The sequence below is a fragment of the Anguilla anguilla genome, chromosome 14, assembly GCF_013347855.1.
Source record: "Anguilla anguilla isolate fAngAng1 chromosome 14, fAngAng1.pri, whole genome shotgun sequence".
NCBI classification, from domain to species: domain Eukaryota; kingdom Metazoa; phylum Chordata; class Actinopteri; order Anguilliformes; family Anguillidae; genus Anguilla; species Anguilla anguilla.
The window spans coordinates 40,913,433-40,935,905 of record NC_049214.1 but is presented as its reverse complement, the minus strand read 5'-3'; the positions used below and the strand labels follow the sequence as shown (position 1 = coordinate 40,935,905).

The 22,473-nt window shown below is 46.3% G+C and overlaps 1 protein-coding gene across 4 annotated transcripts in view; it reads right to left on the bottom strand.

The window, feature by feature from the left end:
• Window positions 1-7,419: 7,419 nt before the first annotated feature.
• Window positions 7,420-22,473, bottom strand: part of LOC118213089 (bone morphogenetic protein 1-like) — a 64,623-nt gene continuing 49,569 nt past the window's right edge. For 3 of the 4 annotated variants that reach the window (XM_035391753.1, XM_035391755.1, XM_035391756.1), the window contains 10 exons: window positions 19,333-19,478; window positions 15,755-15,950; window positions 15,413-15,538; window positions 14,933-15,096; window positions 13,590-13,770; window positions 11,116-11,241; window positions 10,286-10,413; window positions 9,860-10,073; window positions 8,518-8,768; window positions 7,420-7,796 (listed from right to left, as the gene is read on the bottom strand). In XM_035391753.1, the coding sequence (XP_035247644.1) occupies window positions 7,662-7,796; window positions 8,518-8,768; window positions 9,860-10,073; window positions 10,286-10,413; window positions 11,116-11,241; window positions 13,590-13,770; window positions 14,933-15,096; window positions 15,413-15,538; window positions 15,755-15,950; window positions 19,333-19,478 (1,667 nt within the window). In that variant the 3' untranslated portion in view covers window positions 7,420-7,661. The remainder of the gene's footprint in view (window positions 7,797-8,517; window positions 8,769-9,859; window positions 10,074-10,285; window positions 10,414-11,115; window positions 11,242-13,589; window positions 13,771-14,932; window positions 15,097-15,412; window positions 15,539-15,754; window positions 15,951-19,332; window positions 19,479-22,473) is intronic. The other variant, XM_035391754.1, reaches the window with a different exon arrangement.

Below are 22,473 nucleotides of genomic sequence, written 5' to 3'. Positions count from 1 at the left end.
TCATACTAAACTGAACTAGCAGTTGAAAAGAATGCGGAGGTAATGTTTCACACTATGGGACTACACCCACAACATGGAATTTAACAGCTGAAGGAGTTCTACATTCCCTATGAAGAGTTTTGCAGTCATAGGTGAGAACACCTGGTATTCCCCAGTTTCATATGCACTCAAAATAAGCAAAATAAATGTTAATGAAAAAAGGTTAATAATTAAACTGGGTGTGGAATTAAATTAACTTAAAAGTGAGAATGAACAAAACTAGAAGCAAAAGATGAATTAACCCCTGACTGACTTTTGCCTTTTTGGTACAGTATGTCAGAGCAGGGTAATATATTAGATTAAATAAATTAATCATATATTCTGCTCCTGCATTCCAGTCATCCTCTCACACCTAGCTGCAGAAAGCTGTAGGGTCTTCTGCTCTTCCAGTCCGCTGTGCTCCTCCAGACTGTGCTCTTCCCCAGACTGTGCTCCTCCACACTGTGCTCTTCCCCAGACTGTGCTCCTCCACACTGTGCTCCTCCAGGCTGTGCTCTTCCCCAGACTACTGTGCTCCTCCAGACTGTGCTCCTCCAGGCTGTGCCCTTCCCCAGACTGTGTTCCTCCAGGCTGTGCTCCTCCAGGCTGTGCTTTTCCCCAGACTGTGCTCCTCCAGGCTGTGGTCCTCCAGACTTTTGTACTCCTCCAGACTGTGCTCCTCCCCAAACTGCTGTGCTCCTCTAGACTGTGCTCCTCCCCAGACTGCTGTCCTCCTCCAGGCTGTGCTCTTCCCCAGACTGCTGTGCTCCTCCAGTCTATGCTCCTCCAGGCTGCTGTGCTCCTCCTGGCTGTGCTCCTCCAGGATGTGCTCTTCCCCAGACCGTGCTCCTCCAGACTGTACTCTTCCCCAGACTGCTTTGCTCCTCCAGACTGTGCTCCTCCTGGCTGGGCTCCTCCAGACTGCTGTGCTCCTCTAGGCTGTGCCCCTCCAGACTGCTGTGCTCCTACAGGCTGTGTTCCTCCAGACTGCTGTGCTCCTCTAGGCTGTGCCCCTCCAGACTGCTGTGCTCCTACAGGCTGTGTTCCTCCAGACTTCTGTGCTCCTCCAGGCTGTGCTTCTCCAGGCTGCTGTTCTCCTACAGACTGTGCTTCTCCAGATTGTGCTCCTCCAGGCTGTGCTCTTCCTCAGACTGTGCTCCTCTACACTGTGCTCCTCCAGACTGTGCTCCTCTCCAGACTGCTGTGCTGCTCCAGACTGTGCTCCTCCCCAGACTGCGGTGCTCTTCCAGGCTTCTATGCTCTAGACTGTCCTCCTCCAGATTCTTGGGGATGAGAAGTTTCAAATAAAACTGTGTCTGTCTTTGACAAGCAAGATCACTCATCATATCCGCATCCAAACTCGCTACCTCCTACCTACCACTCCTTCCTAAATGCTGAGATAAAAAGGGATGCACTGCAGAAAATAACCACCTGGGGGAGCCAATGCAGCAGTTATATGATTTAAGGCCAGGCTGCCCACTTCAAGATCTACCATCCTGTAGGTTTTCACTCCAACCCTAACAATGCACACCTCATTCGATTAGTAGAAGTGTCAAATTATGGTTGAAATGAAAATTTACAGGGAGGTCGATCTCTAGGAACAGGGTTGGGCAGTCCTGATTTTTGACATTCAGTTTTGTTCAGAAAGTGGTATTAGCAAACGGTCCAGATCGGTTATGTCAGTATATGGTAACATCTGCTGAAATCTGAACTAAACCCTGACATAGTGAGTGATGTGCTTTGTCTGATCATCGTATTTAGAACTGATAATTCAGGATTTTTGGAATGTTTTACTGAATAGATCCAATCACTGGCCAGCCCCTTTTTTTTGGAATACCCACTCATTCACCTGGAGCTTGTAGGCGCCCAAAGCAAAATTTAATTTAGTTCGCACCCCCCCTTGAATAATTATCACTTTTAATAGCCTACAATGATACTGAATGATTGCATGGGCAATTGCATCTAAAAATACGTTCACACATTCTCTGCTGATGAATCTTGTTGTAGGTGCTTCGGGTGCGCTGTTCTGAAATGTGATAATGGTGTCTTTTAGAAAGTTTCTTACATATAAATGCTATCCTAGTTGCAACGCATGAAAGACTTCATGTGTTGAAAATTATGCAATTTAATTAGGTTTTAAAAATCATTTTGCAATGGAGATGAGAAGTCATGGTTGCACAGAGCAAGATTTGTAACTTTGAATAGTTAGCCAGATACTGTACTCTTATACTGAGTATTGTTATATACTGTTATACTGTACACTTTTATTGATCTTATTGGCTGCTCTTGCAATTAGTTTATTGACAGTTATTTTTTTGTTATACTTTACGCTGTGGAAGTTTAAAAACACAGTGCCTTTGGAGTGGCAGACTAGGCTAGTGGTCCCCATTTTTAAGAAGTGTGTTCCAATTATCAGGGAATCACACTCCTCAGCCTCCCTGGGAAAGTCTGTGCCGATAAGAAAGGCTGATAGTTGATTCAGGAGGAACAATGCAGGATTCGTTCAGGCCACGGAACAACAGACCAGCTTTTTACCCTCTCACAGATATTTGAGGGGTATGGGAGTTTGCCCGTCCAGTCTACATGTGTTTTGTGGATTTGGAGAAGGCATATGACCGTCTGCACCACGGTATCTTGTGGGAGGTGCTGCAGGAGTATAGGGTGCCGGGGTTGCTGTTGTGCACCATGTGGTCCCTGTATACTCGGAGCGAAAGCTGTGTTCACCTTCTCGCCATTAAGTCAAGCTCGTTCAAATTGTGTATCGGACTCCGCCAAGGGTGCGCTTTGTCTCCCCTCCTGTTCGTGGTATTCATGGACAGGATTTCAAGGCGCAGCCAAGGTATGGAGTGTGTCCAGTTTGGGGACATAGGAGTGGCATCTCTGCTGTTTGCAGAGGACGTCGTTCTCTTTGCCTCATCATACTGTGACATTTGATGCGCACTAGAGCGGTTTGCAGCTGAGTGTGATGCGGTTGAAATGAGGATCAGCACCTCCAAGTCTGTGGTCATGGTCCTCTCCTGGAAAAATATGGTTTGCCCTCTTCAAGTAAGGGAGGAGCAACTGCCCCAGGTGGAGGAGTTCAAGTATCTTGGGGTCATATTCACGAGTGAGGGAAAAAGGGATTCGGAGATCAACAGCCATCTAGGTGCAGCGGCTGCAGTTATGCGGGCATTGTATTGGACGTGGGTGGCGAAGAAGAAACTGAGCCAAAAGGCAAAGCTCTCAATTTACTAGTCGATCTTCGTCCCTGCTCTCACCTATGTTCACGAGCTATGGGTAGTGAGCGAAAGAGTGAGATCGTGAATACAAGCGGCCGAAATGGGGTTTCTCCATACGGTGGCAGGGCTTACTCTTCTTGATAGGGTGAGGAGCTCAGCTATCCAGGAGGACCTCAAAGTAGAACCGCTGCTCCTCCGCATTGAAAGGAATCAGTTGAGGTGGTTCGGGCATCTGATAAGCATGCCTCCTGGGCGCCTTCCTCTGGAGGTGTTCCGGGCTCGGCCACCAGGGAGAAGACCCAGGGGTAGACCTAAGACACGCTGGAGGGATTATATCGAAAGGCTGGCCTGGGATCGCCTGGGGATCCACCGGGATGAGTTGGCGGAAGCCGCTGAGGAGAGGGACGTCTGGGCTGCTCTGCTTCTCCCTTTACCACTGCAACCCAGACTTTGGACTAAGCGGTTAGAGAATGGATGGATGGATGGATAAGTAGTCCTCTGCCAGAAATCCATAATCTGTAAAACAATAATCTGTAAAACAACAGCCATAATGACTGCTGTTCGAGCCCGGATATAGCCACAGGGACAGCTACGCAGCACTTCAATTACATGCAAACCAGGAGGGTATTTTGACATACTGTCATGTCACACATCACACAGACTTTTATTGGTAAGCACACACCCCATAGTGTCCAAAACAAACACACAAATAATGCATGATGAGTGAACCTTGTAAGCACAGGGTGTGTATGTGTGTGCGTGTGTGTGTGTGGGAGTGCTGGTGGCTGGACACAGGGTGTTGTGATGTGTCTAGTGCAGTAGTGCAGTAGTTAGAGGCAAGGTGCATGCTTCCTTGGCTTCCTTGCCATTTGCTTGCAACCCTCTCGCTTACAGCTTGCTGCGCTGGCTAGCCCTTGTGGTGAACAGGGAAGCCGTGTGTGTAAGTCTTCCCTTGCCAGTACAAAGCCTCTCCTTCACCATGGCTCCTGTCGAGCCTCCTCGTGGCAGCACACGGTAAATGAATTTTTAGCGATTCCAGGCAAATCGACAGGGAATTTTCAGAGCTGCAGTGGTCCCCAGAGGTGTGATGTGCAAGCCCACTCTGAGTGGACATGCCCTGGCATCAACCAACCACTGCTCCACTGCCTTGTGGGTTAGTTTGGGAAGACAAAGGCTAGGGGAGCACACCCTGAGAGAAAAGCAAGTGTTAGTGGTGCACTTTTAAGGCGGGCCTCGATAGACTGGGGTTTCGGCAGCCTCCTGCAGCTGTGGGGGGTCTCTGGTCATCCTGAGTCTTCCTCATCCATCCGGCACTTAAAGTCTGACGGCGATGGGGAGTCTGGTAACGGGAGCAGGAATGAATGCTCTGGGAGCTCCTAGCCCGACACCTGCACGTCAGTGGCACAGGCTAAAGGTCGTCAGCAGCTGGGATGAGAGGCAGCTGCTCCCGGCAGACACCTGCGCGACTGAGTAGCCCTATTTAGGACCACACTGCTCACCCCATACGGGGAGGGGTCTAGAAAAGGTGGCCCAAACATTGCCCACTCACATTTTCCTGGATAGGATACCGCGCCTAATGGGACATTCCACATAGCGGTCGAAATAAGCACAGTAAAACTATCCCCCTAAGATCTGCAACATGGAACGTACGAACACTACCAGACACTGCCCATGGAACAGAGAGGCCCCAGTGTAGGACGGCATTAGTGGCTGCTGATCTCAAACGATACAACATTGACACCGCAGCTCTAAGTGAGACCAGGCTGCTCGCTGAAGGGTCACTCAATGAAGTTGGAGAGGGTTATACTTTCTTTTGGAAAGGTTATCCCCCTGAAGCACAGCACCTAGACGGGGTGGGCTTTTAACAAGTCTCACAGAAACTCCTATCGGCATAAGTGAGAGACTTTATGTCCCTACGCATCCCCATGGCAAAGAAACAACATGCTACACTAATAAGTGTATATGCCCCAACACTGCCATCAGACAACAGTGCCAAAGATGCTTTTTACCAATCACTCAATGCAACTCTGGCCAGTATTCCCAGGAGTGACAAGATCATCCTGATGGGTGATCTTAACACCAGAGTCGGACAAAACACACAGTCCTGGGGAGGAGTGATTGGCAAGCATGGTGTTGGGTATGCAAATGCCAATGGTATAAGGCTTCTAAGCCTCTGTGCTGAACATGACCTGGTTATCACAAACACCCTTTTTCAGCAGAAAAATCATTACAAAACATCCTGGATGCACCCAAGGTCTAAACACTGGCATCTATTAGACTACATAATTGTAAGACGAAAGGACACCCAAGAAGCCTTACACGCATGTGCAATGAGATTAGCTGAGTGCTGGAAGGACCATCGCATAATTGTTGCTAAACTGAAAATCCAAGTACGTCCTTCCATCCGATGCCAGAGGTCCACCAAGAAGAGCCTGCACTGTGCTAGGCTAAAGTCTGTGCTAGACTTATTGGGTTCGAGATTACAGCTGAAGAAAAATGAAACCTCCTTGAGCAAAGACCTGTATGACACAGCTGCCCAAACCATCGGTTACAGCAACAGGAAACATCAGGATTGGTTTGACGAGAACTCAGAGACAATACAGACCCGGCTGCACAATATGCACAAAGCCCACAACGCTGCACTTAATAACCCACACTCAAAAGTCAATGGAAGGCAAAGCATAGGGCAGTACAGGCCACAATGCGCACTCTACAGAACAAATGAAAGCCTGTGAAATCCAAGGGTATGCGAACAAAAAAGACATGCACAACTTTTATGATGCAGTCAAGACCATCTATGGCCCAAGAAGTTGCTCCCTTGCACCTCTTCAATTTGCAGATGGAACAACTCTTCTCAAGGACCAGTACCAAATCACACAAAGATGGGCTGAACACTTTGAAACCCTTCTCAACCAGCCAAATAAAGCTGACTGCAGAGTGTTGGAAGAACTGCCCAATCATCCTGCTGTGTCTGACCTTGATCTCTCACCAACCTTCTCTGATGTCTTATATGTCACCAAGTCCTTGAAAAACAATAAGACACCCAGGCCAGATGGCATTCCAGCTGAAATAATCAAACAGGGAGGCTATCTGTGCACCAGATCACTCCACCTGTGCATTCAAGAAATCTGGGAGCATGAGACCATCCCCCAATGCAAATATTGTGACAATCTATAAGAACAAAGGAGAAAAATCTGTTTGTGGTAACAACAGAGGCATCTCACTGCTCTCCATTGCAGGGAAGGTTCTGGCCAAAGTAATGCTACACAGGCTAATTTGCAACATCTCAGAAGACCTGCTGCCAGAATCCCAGTGTGGCTTTCGTAAGGATCGCAGCACTGTGGATATGATTTTCACCATCCGGCAGCTACAATAAAAATGCAGAGAGCATCACCAATATCTCTTTGTGGCCTTTATTGACTTGTCAAAGGCCTTTGACACAGTCAATAGAGAACTGCTCTGGGATGTCCTACTCAAGTATGGTTGTCCAGCAAAATTCTTCAACATCTTGCGCCAGTTTCATGAAGGGGTGATGGCTCGTGTAACTGCTGGAGGCCAGGAATCCCAGCCCTTCTGAGTCTGCACAGGAAGACATGCATGCCTGACAGAACTAAACCCACCAACACCAAATCCAACATTTGTGTGTCTTGAATGTGGTAGAGAGTGAAAGTCACGAATCAGACTTTACAGTCACAAAAGGACACACTGCTAAATGCAGAAGAAGTCATCATCGAACTTGATGGACTACCTTAAGCAAGTAAGTAAGCAAGTGTACGAGCGCACAAGTGTCTCTGTGTGTGTGTGTGTGTGTGTGGAGAGGGGAGGGGTCCATGCTGGTTTCTTGCAGTGAAGTATGAAGTATGCCTTAAAGGATAACTTTGGTTTATTCTGACCTGGAACCATTTTTCCAAACTAATTCCACCATCTTGAGTGGTACTGATAATAATTCTGTCACATCTTTCTTTGTGGTGCTTTGGTGACCCTTGAGAATTGCTTCACTCTGCTTTGCAATGCAGTCTAATGGGGATAAAACAAAGTTATCCTTTAAATAGGGATCAGATATCGACTTACCCTTAGATTTTATAAAACCACTGTGCTTCGTTTTTACTTTTTGTATATTTATTTATTTATTTTTTACAAAAATTCCTTTTTTTAAAGAAATGTCCATCAGTACACCCCCCCCCCCCCACCCCACCCCTCCAAAACATAACCCTTCATTATCAAACTAAAAGAATCTACTGCTGAATGGCTTTTCTCCTCACTGTCATAGGGGGCAAAGTTGGGCCTCCTAAGATCACTGCTGACCCTGTCATGGTTCCCCCTAGTCCAAGAGCAGTGCTGAGGTTGGGCTGGTGTCTCACTTTGGGCCCCCTACCCCGCTGAACCCCCCGCCGGCATGCATGGCCCAGAAAGGCCCCGGCAGCGTCACTTGCTGGTGTGCAGGGTGTCCTGGAACTTGGTGCTGGTGTAGCGCAGATGAAAGCCCTTCTTGTTGATGGTGTCGTCTGAGTGGAACTTGATGAGGATGGAGTCACCGGCGGAGTAGATCTCTTCAGGGGGCTAGGGGGGTAGGAAAGAAAAGAGGGCTATCACATGGAGGCCATTTTAAATACATTAGCGTAGGGTACATAAGGAGTTATACATGTGACTGCAATAGAATAGCTTATGATAAATCAGTGCAAATGAACATGGTGCATCCCATTATTACTCTCTAATTAGCAGGCTATTCTTTATAGCTTTATTTCACACATTGTCATCATTCTGTTTTCTAATAGTTTCAATGGACTTTACACCCATTGAAACTACTTAGACTCAAAACAAATAAGTGCCAATGGGTTTTTCCTGGTTAAAATGGTTAGGTTACATTTGTAATTTTATTTCCTTTATCTTTAATTATTTTTTTTGCCTAATTTTTAACAATGACAAATGTAAGTCACATATATACGTATACAGAAAAGTATGGTTTTAATGTTAGCAGTTATTCAATATTTAGTACCCCCAAATGGAAAAAATGTACTGTGACTATTCTGATGTTAAATTAATACGCAAACCCCACATGGACAGGGTGTTCAGTCTGGCAAACCCCACACTGACAGAGTGTTCAGTCTGGGCAAATCCTACACTGACAGAGTGTTCAGTCTGGGCAAACCCCACACTGACAGAGTGTTCAGGCTGAGCAAACCCCACACTGACAGAGTGTTCAGGCTGGGCAAACCCCACACTGACAGAGTGTTCAGGTTCTCGTTGGCTCCAGGCAGATGTGTGGTGGTTCTGTAATTACCCCTGATCCACAGTACCGCCCAAGCCTGGGGGCTTTGGTATCCGGCCCATCGAAGAGCTCCATGTAGTCGTAGCCGCAGTCAGCCTCTTCCTCAATCTCAAAGGTCTGGAAGATGAGCTCCACGCCATAGCCTTTCTCTGCCGTGATCACCCACTGGCAGTCTGAGGCTCCGGGGTAGTTGTTGTCCCCAAATTGAGCATGGGAGTACAGGTCCTTCGCTTTGACCTCTGCTTTCAGGCCTCCGCCGCATTCTGAGTACATACACACATGCATGCGCGCACACACACACACACGCACACACAGATGCACGCACGCACATGCAGAAACACATACACACACATACACGCACCACACACATACAAACACATACACACATTCGCATGAACACACACACACACACACACATACACACGCACACACACACGTACGCACGAACACACACACACATACACACGCACACACACACATATGCACGAACACACGCACAAACACACACACACACACACACACACGTATGTACAAACACGCACGCTCATGCATACATACACACACATGCGCACACGCACACACGCACGCACACACACGCACGCACACACACGCAGGAACACACACACATACATGCACGAACACACACACATACGCACAAACACACACGCGCATGCACACATACACACGCACACACACACACACACACACACACACACATACACATATTTGAAAGACATTGGTTTTTTACTCAAATGAAGCACACAAGATGACACTCACAGCAGAACTAAAGCCAGCTCAGCTTTAAAATGGCCCTTCTAGTGAAATAAACTGGATTGAAGTGGACCATACTGAACTGAACTGGACAGAAATTAACCACATTGAACTGAAATGAGCTGAACTCAACTGGACAGAAATGAACCCCCCGGACCTGAACTGACGGAATTGAACTGAACTCAGCTGAACCACACTGAACTGGCTGAACTGAACTGAACAGAACTGTATTGACCACATTGAACTGAACTGACTGAACTGTATTGACCACACTGAACTGAACTGATCTGAACTGTATTGACCACACTGAATTGAACTAAACAGTATTGACCACATTGAACTGAACTGAACTGAACTGTATTGACCACATTGAACTGAACTGTATTGACCACATTGAACTGAACTGAACTGAACTGAACTGTATGGACCACACTGAACTGAACTAAACAGTATTGACCACATTGAACTGAACTGTATGGACCACGCTGAACCCGCCTGAACTAAACAGTATTGACCACTCTAAACTGAACTGAACTGACCTAGCTTGCGTCTTATCTTGGTGTGAGAGGCGGAGCTCTCCTACCAGCAGAAAATGAGGCCTCGAACCCATTCATCTGCAGCGAGTTGTCGGAGAAGAAGCGCAGGAACATCTTGTTGCCGCTGGAGATGAGGGGCGTGGGCTTCTTGGTGCCACAGAAGCGGCCCAGGCTCGGAGCCTTTCCGTCGCGCCCGTCGTAGACCTCGATGTGGTCGTACGCGCACTCCAAGTGAGGCTCCATGTCAATCTGGCTGAATGCCTGGAACAGGCCAGACAGGGGATGGGCAGGGGAGCAGGATTGAGATGAGGAAATACGTATCCACAATCCACAGATCCACATCACCATAAAGAGCAAATCTTAGATCATTACAGCATTTTTACTTTCTCTTATTCTCAGCGACTTACACACTGTACATTTTTACATACAATCCATATAGCGTTCAGCCGAGGTTGGGCGGGGCAGGCTCATACCAGTTTGATGCGGTGCCCAGGGGTAGTGGACAGGGCCCAGGAACAGGCCTTCTTGCTGGGGTATTTATCAGGCCAGTTGGGACTGGTGATGGTTCCACTCACACTGTTCACCACGTGTTCACAGCTCGCTGGGAACACATAGTCAGCCAAAACAATCAAAAATCAGCCAATAGTCAGCACAGTCAACAGCCAACACAGTCAAAAATCAGCCAATACAGTCAGCACAGCCAACTCAGCCAACACAGTCAGAATACAGCCAACACAATCAGCACAGTTAAGGGGCGGTGGTAAATGGAGTGGGGCAGTAGTAAAGAGGGCGGGGCAGTGGTGAAGAGGGGTGGGGTGGCGGGAAAGGAGAAGGGTAGTGGTGAAGGGGGCGGGGCGGTGGAAAAGGGGGCAATGCAGTGGTGAAGGAGGCGGGTGGTGGTAAAGGAGGCAGGGCAGTGGTAAAGAGCGTGGGGCTGGGCGGTGGTGAAGGGGGTTGGGTGGTGGTAAAGAGCGTGGGGCATTGGTGAAATGGGTGGGGTGGTGGTAAAGGGGTGGGGCAGTGGCGAAATGGGTGGGGCGGTGGTAAAGGGGGTGAAGCACTGGTAAAGAGCATGGGGCTGGGCGGTGGTGAAATGGGTGGGGCGGTGGTAAAGGGGTGGGGCAGTGGTGAAATGGGTGGGGCGGTGGTAAAGGGGTGGGGCAGTGGTGAAGAGGGTGGGGCAGTAAAGTTGTAAAGAAGGTGGGGCGGTGGTGAAATGGGTGGGGCGGTGGTGAAGAAGGAGGGGCAGGGCAGTGCTAAAGACAGAGGAGCGGTGGTAAAGGGGGCGGGGCAGTGCCGGTACCTTCTTTGCAGTAGTGCTTGTTGTCGTGCAGCACATAGCCAGTTCGGCACTGGCAGCTGTAGCTGCCAAAGGTGTTGATACAGTCCTGCTGGCAGCCCCCATTATGCTTAGAGCACTCATCCTTATCTGGAGAGAAGAACTTGGCACTGAGCTCTCATGTTCTCCCACACAGAAACTACTGGCTTTCTGCTTTATACTATAAAAAACACTAATCTGCCCCCTCCTCCACCCCCACTAACACCCTGTATCAATACCTCCTCTATCCCACCTCCCCCACCCCCACTAACACCCTGTATCAATATCTCCTCTATCTCACCTCCTCCACCCTCACTAACACCCTGTATCAATACCTCCTCTATCCCACCTCCCCCACCCCCACTAACACCCTGTATCAATACCTCCTCTACCCCACCTCCACTAACACCCTGTATCAATACCTGCTCTATCCCACCTCCCCCACCCCCACTAACACCCTGTATCAATACCTTCTCTATCTCACCTCCTCCACCCTCACTAACACCCTACATCAATACCTCCTCTATCCCACCTCCCCCACCCCCACTAACACCCTGTATCAATACCTCCTCTATCCCACCTCCCCCACCCTCACTAACACCCTGCCCTCTGCCTCAATACCTCCTCTATCCCACCTCCCCCACCCCCACTAACACCCTGTATCAATACCTCTTCTATCCCACCTCCCCCACCCCCACTAACACCCTGTATCAATACCTCCTCTATCCCACCTCCCCCACCCCCACTAACACCCTGTATCAATACCTCCTCTATCTCACCTCCTCCACCCTCACTAACACCCTACATCAATACCTCCTCTATCCCACCTCCCCCACCCCCACTAACACCCTGTATCAATACCTCCTCTATCCCACCTCCTCCACCCTCACTAACACCCTACATCAATACCTCCTCTATCCCACCTCCCCCACCCTCAGTAACACCCTGCCTCATTACCTACTCTATCCCACCTCCCCCACCCTCACTAAAACCCTGCCCTCTGCTTCTATCCCACCTCCCCCACCCCCACTAACACCTTGTATCAATACCTCCTCTATCTCACCTCCCCCACCCTCACTAACACCCTGTATCAATACCTCCTCTATCCCACCTCCCCCACCCCCACTAACACCCTGTATCAATACCTCCTCTATCCCACCTCCCCCACCCCCACTAACACCCTGTATCAATACCTCCTCTATCCCACCTCCCCCACCCCCACTAACACCCTGTATCAATACCTCCTCTATCTCACCTCCTCCACCCTCACTAACACCCTGTATCAATACCTCCTCTATCCCACCTCCCCCACCCCCACTAACACCCTGCCTCATTACCTCCTCTATCCCACCTCCCCCACCCCCACTAACACCCTGCCCTCTCCCTCTATCCCACCTCCCCCACCCTCACTAACACCCTGCCCTCTGCTTCTATCCCACCTCCCCCACCCCCACTAACACCCTGCCTCATACCCTCCTCTATCCCACCTCGTCCACTCCCACTAACACCCTGCTCTCTTGCTACGTTCCACATCACTGTGTATTTTTTTCCCTCTGTAATGTTGCAGGAGGGCCATTCATCATTCAATTTACTGTCCTGGCTGTCAATCATTGTTATTCTGGTCCCGCCTCCACCAATCACATCCCTCCTCTGGAAGATAAAAGCTGTGTGGCTGCTGCTGCTCGTCGTCTCTTTATCGTTGATCTCTGTTCGTTTTCGCTGTGTGTTTGTGCATCCGCGTTTTGAGATTTAGAGACCTGTGTGTGTAATCGTTCCCCTGCTTGTGTGTATGTGTGGTTGTCTGTGTGTGGTCCAGGCCCTGGGGCCGGTTAAGACAGGGGCCTCTATACACCGGTGCTACACGTAGGAGGAAACCTGTATAGACACTTTAGAAAAGGTGTGGTTGCCAACCGTGTATTTTGTTTGTAAGAGTAGTTAGATAGGCAGTCTTTCGTTGTGCTTAGTTAGTTAGTCAGATTATCTTTTGTTCTAGCTCTGTTTGGTTTTGTTTATTTCATTTCTTTGGCAACATCCATGTCCCTTGGCCTTGTGACCTAGTTGTGGCTTGGTTTTGTGTAAAAACTTGTAAAAATGTAAATAGCACTTCACTTGCACTCTTTTATAATATAACACCTTTAATAGCACCTGCAACCTTGTCTGTCTTGACTGTTTCCACCTTATGTGTTCAACACCTTTCCACCCAGTCATTTTATTTCACAAAATGTTACATACTCCCTCCTACCCCTAGACGCCTGAGAGTCGTAACACCTCTGCCTCTATCCCACCTCCTCCACCCTCACTAACACCCTACCCTCTGCCTCAATACCTCCTCTATCTCACTTCCCACACCCTCACTAACACCCTGCATCAATACCTCCTCTATACCACCTCCTCCACCCTCACTAACACCCTGCCCTCTGCCTCAATACCTCCTCTATCTCAGCATGCTCTATGCTCACCAGAAAAGAACTGGGCCTTGAACCCCTTCTTGGAGACTGTGTTGTCGGACTTGAACTCGATGCGCATGCTGTTGTACTGCGATGTGATTGGCTCCGGTTTCTCCGCCCCACAGTACTTTCCATGGAGCCTGGAATCGGTGGAAAGGCCACTCCGCACCTCCAGGTAGTCGTATTTACACACCTGAGTGGGGGAGGCGAAAGTAAGAGGCTGTGAGATGTCTAGTTACTGCTAGCTAATCTGCTAGCTACACTAGTCCTCTCTTGCCATTACCTCCCACAATGCAACAGCAACAGATATTGGTATTAGCTATATGCAAACGCTGACAGGGAAATTTCCCCTGATGTAACTGTAAGGCTGCCATGCATTATGCTGACAGAATGTGACTCTTGTGGTGCTGACTGCTGTTTATTTGAGGTACTACTGCCTGACTGTTTCCTCTGGTCTGTGAAGGATATAATATTTGCAGGAAGCTGAAGGTGTTTATCTTGTCTTGTCAACTCGTACGGATCACTGCCTTCAATGTAATGTAGTTGGCTTACCAGCACAAAGCAATAAATGTCCAGTTGTCAGGTTCTACACACTGTAAACTCAAACTCCCTTTGAGTTTAAAGGCCTTCATTTTAAGGTGTAATTAATACAGAAGTGTTGCGCTTTCTTTTAATTAAGTGCTAAAGGTAATACTGCTTACCCTTTTATATTCACACATATTTTTTACTGTTGAGAACCATTCCTCTATACAATCAGTTATTTGTCATCATGGCTGATTGATAAAAGAGGATATTAAAACCGGGAGCAGATGTTACACCGCTGACAACATAAAAGGGTAAAGTTCCATATTTAGTCTTAAAACTAATGAAACGTTGGGCTACTTCTTCAGGAGTTGCCCATGATTGGCTACATTACAGTGAAAAAGCGTCTGTCTTCTTTCTCTGTCTCTGCTCCTCCTGGCGATTATAGGCCAGGCGTTTCATACTTTTGAAGCAGGACAGCCATGTTCCTCTCAATATACTCTGCAGGTTGTGCTGGCAGAGGACAGTGCTGACCCCAAAGTCTAGCAGTCCCAGGGACGCATGTTTAATTAGATTGCCTTCCTGTAGTGAAACGTGTGTGTGACCATGTGTTTGATGTCCTGTTGTCCACATGTTTGTGTGGCAGCTGCCTCTCCATGTGCATCTAAGCAAACATTGGACTTTTTTCGCCTAATGAAAAAGGTTTAAAAAATAAAAGAAATAAACAGTATACAACAGCAACAACAACAATAGTAATCATTTTTTAAAACTTAAACATAAATGTCCTCTTGCTGCCTGTACTGCCTTCGCCACGCCCATCCCCCCATGCTCACGTCGTTGCCCTCAGTCTCAAAGATGTCGAACTGCAGGGTGATAAGGTACTGGGTGGGGGCCACCAGCTGCCAGACGCAGTTCTTGTTGGGGGGGTATTCACGGGGCCAGCCAGGGCTGGTGAAGGAGCCGTTCAGCTTGGAGATGAAACCACCGCAGGCAGCTGCTGGGGTGAGAGGCAGGAGGGAAACTGGTGATGGGGTAAGCCAGCAATCAGTACCTAACCCTGTTTCAACCAACACCAAAATATTATTCGACCAACACCTAACCCTGTTTCAACCAACACATAACCACGCTTCAAACAACACCAAAATATTATTCAACCAACACCTAACCCTGCTTCAAACAACACCAAACTATACCAAGATTTTTATCAGTGTCAATCAAAAACTCCTTAGCAACCATAGTAGTAGGAATGGTATTCATATCAAGAGAAGTCACGGAGAGAGGGCGGGGACGGCTCAGCGTCAGGCTGCACTCACCCTCACAGCTGCGCTTGTCGGATGACAGCTCGAACCCAGGCTCGCAGGCACACCGGTAACTGCCCAGAGTGTTGACACAGCGCTGCTCACAACCGCCATTGTCTGGCTTGGAGCACTCATCCACCTCTGTTATTACCAGGAGGTGGCATGCCGATCACATGACCATACAAGAACAAACAGATATATAACCATAATAAAGTTTAAAAAAAAAAAAAACAGCACTGCATCAAAATCACTATGACCATCATCTTCATAACCACCATCACTATCAACAATAAACATCATCATGACCATCATCATTTTCAAAAATTCTCCTCCAGTACATGGCCAATGACCTCTGACCTTTTAAGAAGTTGACAGCAAAGCCAGCCTTGTTAACAGACCCATCAGACGCAAACTTCATCCACAGCTGGTTGGAGCTGGTCATGATATCGTCTGGCTTGTCGTAACCACAGAATCTGCCAAGCAAGGGGCTTGTTTCTGAGTTACCGTCACGCACCTCCAGGTAGTCATAGGAACAGCTGTCATGCCTCTCGATCTGTGTATGTGTGTGTTGGTGGGGGTGGGGGGGTGGATAAAACATAAAAACTAATATTATTCAGTGTGTCATCACACTTCACACCTTCTGATGGTGGAGAACAAAGGTGGACACCCAGGACTCTACAAAAAGACCCTGCGCCATCAAAATCTGATTTTTAAATGAATTAATGATTATTATTATTATTATTATTATTATTATTATCATCTGGCACCCAATGTGGAACTGTACATATCCTATTCCCGCCCTAGTAAGGTGTCCAGTTATCTAAAACGGTAGTCATGTTCTGCTGATTTAGGAGAGTGTCGACATCCATAGTTCTCTTCCCAAACTCACGTAGTGTGGAGTAGGGATATGACGGTATACCGGTATGACGGTATACCATAAAATTCAAATATGAAATAGTACCATCATAAACGTAACGTAATACCATGATAGTAAATCACGTGACAAAAGATATTTTCATGCGGGGAATTTTTTTTCCCAACCATTACCCTAATAAAATATCTAAATAACCCATATTAAATAATATACTGGACCTGAATTGAGATAATGAAATCTGATCCTAGATCTGTATTTAGAGGCAAAATCATTTAAAAAAAACAGGTCGCGTCTTTCCAACCAATCATTATGCTTGATGCATGACATGCGTGCCCCCACGGGAGCGAGCAGGCACAGCTGCCGTTCTCCCGCTCGTTCTTTCTGATGTAAAATGTAAGCTAGCTTGCTACCTACAAATTACCAGCAATGTTATTTTTTCGTTCATGTAAAAAACGAGTTAAAAAAACTAGCTAAATGAGTGCCGAGGAGTCAGGCGAAGGCAGGGGAGAGGCAAAGAGAAAGTTGTCAGATGAACTGAGGTTGAAGTTGAACTCACAGACTAGGTAGGGCCAGTTATGCAACGAGAGATTTTTTGGACGTTTTGAAAAGAGACATGCTTTCACAAGAACGAAACAAACATTGATACAGCATATTAAATACATTGACACAGCATAACGTGTCAATTCTACACTGATGACTTATACAACTGTTGTTTCCATGCTGATGAATTGTAACGTTACAGCTCTCAATTATAACGATTACATGTTTGAGCGATTGCGATTTAATTGTGGGCTATTTGACATTATCCGTAGACCAGGCTTTTCAGTGTGAGTCTCATTCATTTGAGTAGGGTCCAGGAAGTTGCCTGCTTCCACGCAGCGTTTGTGGTGAGCAAATGTTTTTCTCCCCTTTGTGGCTGTTGGTATTGCACTCATTGGCTGAAGAATGAGAGTAGGCGTGTCAAACAAGGTTGTTTCTTACAATAAACACGCTATTTTCGTGAAATTACATAGGCTATTTACGCATATGATTTCTCTTTTTTGGCTGTGTACGATAATTTTCTTTAAAATATGATAATTTTAAGCGTCCGGTACGATAGTTTAATATTTACCACCTGGCAACGCTGGTTAGCTAGCTGTTATACAGCTACACGGCATCTTCGTTTGCAGTCCCTTACAACACCTGCGATGTCTGACACTGATTCTGATAGCGACCGTAATGAAGAATTATATCCCCCCAAAAAGCGAAGTCCGTGTGGGCTCACTTTGGATTCAGGAAAAATGATTTTTATTATTTTAATATACAATTACAAAGAGTGAACTATTCAGTTGCATTTTTTGTTTTATTTTTCAATTAAAATGGTTTAAAAAATCTGCAGATCCATAAATAAACAGATCGAGGTGTAAACTTTGCGTGATTTTTTTTATTTTTATAGCTTAAAACCTGATACTGTGATATACCGAAAATCGTGATATTGAGTAATACGATTATCATACTTGTGAAATTTTCATACTGTCACATCCCTAGTGTGGAGCTGGAGGAAGACCTTTCATATGTAGCTTTAGGACACAGTCCACGGGTGCTTGATCGACCATCGGGGACCCCTAACTCTGATCTGTATGCTGTATGCAGCTGCAGGCCACGGGTGCCTGATTGACCAGCAGGGGTCGCTAGAGAGCAATGAAACGCAGACCCCTGGGTGGGTGGGTGGGTGGGTGGGTAGGTAGGTAGGTAGGCAGCCAGCCAGCAACATGGCCAAGGCCGGTGGAATGTGTTTTTGGTACAGTGTGTTATGTTATACTCTGCAGCACAATACATAGCCTAAATGGACAACAGCAGACAATCCACATATTAGCATGACACAATACAGGGGTACAGTCAACAAATCATCCCCCAAAAAATAAATAAAATAAAACAGTACACACAACCATATATAATAGGTGCATGGTAATGCATGTCAGTAGTGTGTGTGGAGGGGGCTAGAGGGAGGAGTTCAGAGTCCTGATAGCTAAGGGAAAAAAGCTGTTAGTGAAGCGTTTAGTCCTAGTGGACAATGACCTGTAGCACCTCCCTGAGGGAAGGAACTGAAAGAGGTGATGAGCAGGATGTGAGGGGGCGGAGATGATCTTCTTTGCTCGCTTTACAGTTCGGGTGAATAAGTAGAGATTCAACTGAGGGGAGTGGGTGGCCTATGATTTTGGATGCCTTGTTGACAATCCCGCTGTATTTTTTTCCATGTTTGACTGTCCGTGCTGCCGTACCATACTGTAATAGAGGATGTGATGATGGACTCGATGATGGCTGAGTAGAACAGAACGAGAAGTTGATGCTTGATTGAAAGCCGGTATTTTTAAAGCTGTCTAAGGAAGTAAAGTCGTTGTTGAGCTTTTGCAATGATGTGCTCAGTGTTAGTTTTTCACTTCAGGATATTGCTAATGTATGTTCTGAGGAATTTAAAAGAGTCGGTGGTGGTGATGTGGTCTCCATTTATTTGTATGGGTATTTTGGGATTTGGCATGCATCAGAAGTCAATAATGAGTTCTTGGGTTTTGGCTGCATTAAGCAGGAGGTCATTGTTTGCACACCAAGTGACAGCTTGGGCCACCTCAATGCGGTATTGGGTTTCATCATTGTTGGAGATGAGGCCTACAATGGTTGTGTCCTCTGCGTATTTGATTGTTTTCACAGAACTGTCCTTGGATGTAAAGTGGGTGGTAATTCACTCACTATCTGTTCATATTTCTGTATACACTGAAACTATGCTGAAATTTGTACTAATGATGTGAAGCACAGCACTGAGAGTGGGGAATTGAGTCACACCTTTGGAATGGTGGTATTGAGAACATGGTACCACTTATTCACTTAGAAATATACTTCAAAATTCAATTTCAAAAAGTTGCGCTTTGTTGAAATTTTGAATTTTGCCCACAGATTCCATATTCCAGTCCTTCACAAAAAAAAACTGGTTTTACCTTATTAGGCCGTAGACACAATAATTAAGCAGAAATCCCTGACACTGTTGACACTACAGAAACAAAGGACAAGGCAAAAACGCGTGTACCTCAAAGGACTGGAAGGCAAGACCCACGTGGAACCCCTGTGCCACAGTGATCGTCCACACGCAGACCTTGTTGGGCCGGTAGTCGTCCGGGTAGTTGGGGGACTGGATCTGCCCAATTTCCCGGTTTACCTCCCCTCCACATATGGCTAAGAGGAGAAAATGAGAGTGGGAGGTTTTCACATTTTAAGGCATTTAGCAGATGCTCTTATGCAGAGTGTGACAATCTTCTACCACGCACTGCCGTCACTCGACCCTGGGGGGTATATATTCTCCGATGTGACTGAGCTGTCCATTTGTTACTTTCATGTACTATTCTCCAGTCGTAAATATGGTCGGTACTCTAGCTTGCTAGCTAGCTAACTAATGTTTAAACCATAGACCGTAGAAAAGAAATGGACAAAGTGATGATGATGTGACCCATTCCTGTCCTATGGCTTGTGTGAAGCCAAAACCAGGATGCCACCAGTTTTTACAACCAACGCAAGCGCATTTGGGTGAAAAGGTGGAGTCCACGACTGCAAGGAAAATCCGCCCAGACTGCCATATATGGTCATTGGACATGCCCACGTATGTAAAACTGGTTTGTTGTTTTTGCATTCAGCTCACGATTGGAGGCAGCAGTATTGCAGGCTGGCACAACCACACCCACAGAACCGCATTTAGATGCCCGTATCCAGGGGACTCTCCCATTTTTTAAATTTGAATGTGTATAACCTAGCTAAAATGCTGAAATGTTCTAAAAATGTGTTCATATTTTATCAATAGTTTGTCTAATTAGCATCCTAGCAGTAGTGTCATTCATTAGCACGTTTGCTAGCGAGTGAATCCTGTTAGGGTTTTAAAATATGATTAGGCTATTTGGAGTCAAAAGGTTGCCTACAAAATTACAACAACATTGAATAAGTCTTTCTATCTTGTACCTGGGTTCAAATATTAACTCAAATTCCGAGAGTGAGGAGGAGTTTCAAAAGAAAGTAAATTCTTGCTGATATCACGTGTATGCCTCCATTCAGGCTGCGACTGACTGTGCGCATGCAGGTGTCACAGGCACGAGACACCGTGAGGCCAGGAGGGGACACAACATGGTTCATTCAATATGATATTTATGTATGGACCATAATGCCATTTTACTTGATAAAATGAATATACCACACTCCTCCCTGGAAAATCAAAATTCTGATACATTCATACACTCTGGTTTTCTGATACATTCAAAATGACCCAGTAATAACTTTTCAGTAACCCTTATGCAACACAAACCATACATATTTTTATGTGTTTCCATGGTACCTTAACTCGTTTTCTTTTTACTGGGTGTTTACAGTCAGAGATATGCCACTCTCAGGCCTCGTTGTCCATCTGTGATCGAGCTTGGACAAGTAACAAAATCATTTGGTCAACATCTTTCTTACACAGATTCTCTTCTAGCTGAATAAGGTAAGTAACAGAACTAAGTACCATTTTAACCATCCAGGTAACCACCTCTCTCTCTGCAATCCCTGACTTGTACACATTGCTCTGTCTGAAACAAACAGACACAACACAACTATGCTGGTGTTACCTGTGTCCTGCGAGGCATATTACTGTATGTAAACAGAAAACTATCAACACTATGCACTACCCATAGGAAAGCAAAATCCAAGAAGAGATTTCATAGTTGTTTCTTTCATTTCTCCTAGACACAAATGAGCTATTTTTAATGCTAAGGTGAGACCAAAGGCTTTTTCTCCTACTTCTCAAATTCAATTCAGGAGAAACAACCACATATAATCTCATTTATGTCTTACTCTGATCAAAATAAGAGATCTCTAAATGATCTTAAATAAGTCTAATTTAGGTCTCCTGAACATGGGACCATGAGATCAGAGAAAGAGCTCAAAGAAAACTCAGCTATGACTCCTAGGATCTCATGATTCTTCTCAAATATGTCTCAGTTTCCTCATAGTGACCTCATGAGAAACAACCGTATCTCAATTCAATATCCATTCGTCTTACTGAAGAATCTAATTAATTCTCTCATTATCTCATCTTTTCTCCTAAGGGGGTTTTAGGAGCAACAATTCAGATTGAAGTGATCTCAAAAAGGTGTACAATTGAGATCTTTTTACTTTCTTAAGAGTTAAAGAAAAGACTATCTGGAGCAAAAGATTTTCCTCTGGGTATGCACCTCCCTGGAAAAACCTATATTATGTGCTGCCATTTCCATGGGTGCACTGGATCACTGTTTGGCAGGTGTCTGTTTGTTGGGCAGATCTGACAGACCGGATCACTGTTTGGCAGGTGTCTGTTTGTTGGGCAGATATGACACATTTTAACCGTCTCTTCTATGTCTGAATCTAATCTAGGCCTCCAGCAATGGCTTCTTGCAAGTGCTTTCATTTTAGCCATTCCCCAGTGATTTCCATGTAGCTCATTGTGTAAGGTACCCCATACAGCAGCAGGCACCACAGCTCTGAGACCCCACAGCACACAATCACTTTCCACTGCCAATCCGCCCCTTCTTTCCCAGTAGGGTTTTAAGTCTGCATCAGAGTCATGGTTTGGCCGACCCTGTGAGTGTGAAGTGCTTTACTGGGCCTTGCAACTTTCCTTAAGCCCTAGTCACAGTTAGCCCGTTAGCGTCAGAAAACCATGTTCTATGCAACGTTACAGTAGAGGCTGCCCTGGTCACAGTTAGCCCGTTAGTGTCAGAAAACCATGTTCTATGCAACATCACAGTAGAGGCTGCCCTGGTCACAGTTAGCCCGTTAGTGTCAGAAAACCATGTTCTGTGCAACATCACAGTAGAAGTGCACAAGTAACCCTGGGGTATTCAATAATCCAAAATATATATATATATAAATTTTTCAGTGCAGCACTGTTTATTTTGACACCCAAATTTGATTCAGGTTAAGGGTTCTATTTTCAAAGCGGTGCAAGGGGCAAGCTTGTTGACAGCATCAACATCTTGAACTGGCGCTATGGCGTTTCTCAGCAATACCGCTAGGATCAACAAATTCCCTACATAACATCCTTTCGCTTGCGCTGCAGTGGGAGGGGTGGCACTGTCTGGGGTGTGTTCTAAAATACTTTCAGCGCAGTGACAATCTGAACCAACGAAGACCCATTGCATTATGATCAGCTGGAACCACCTCTTAGCGG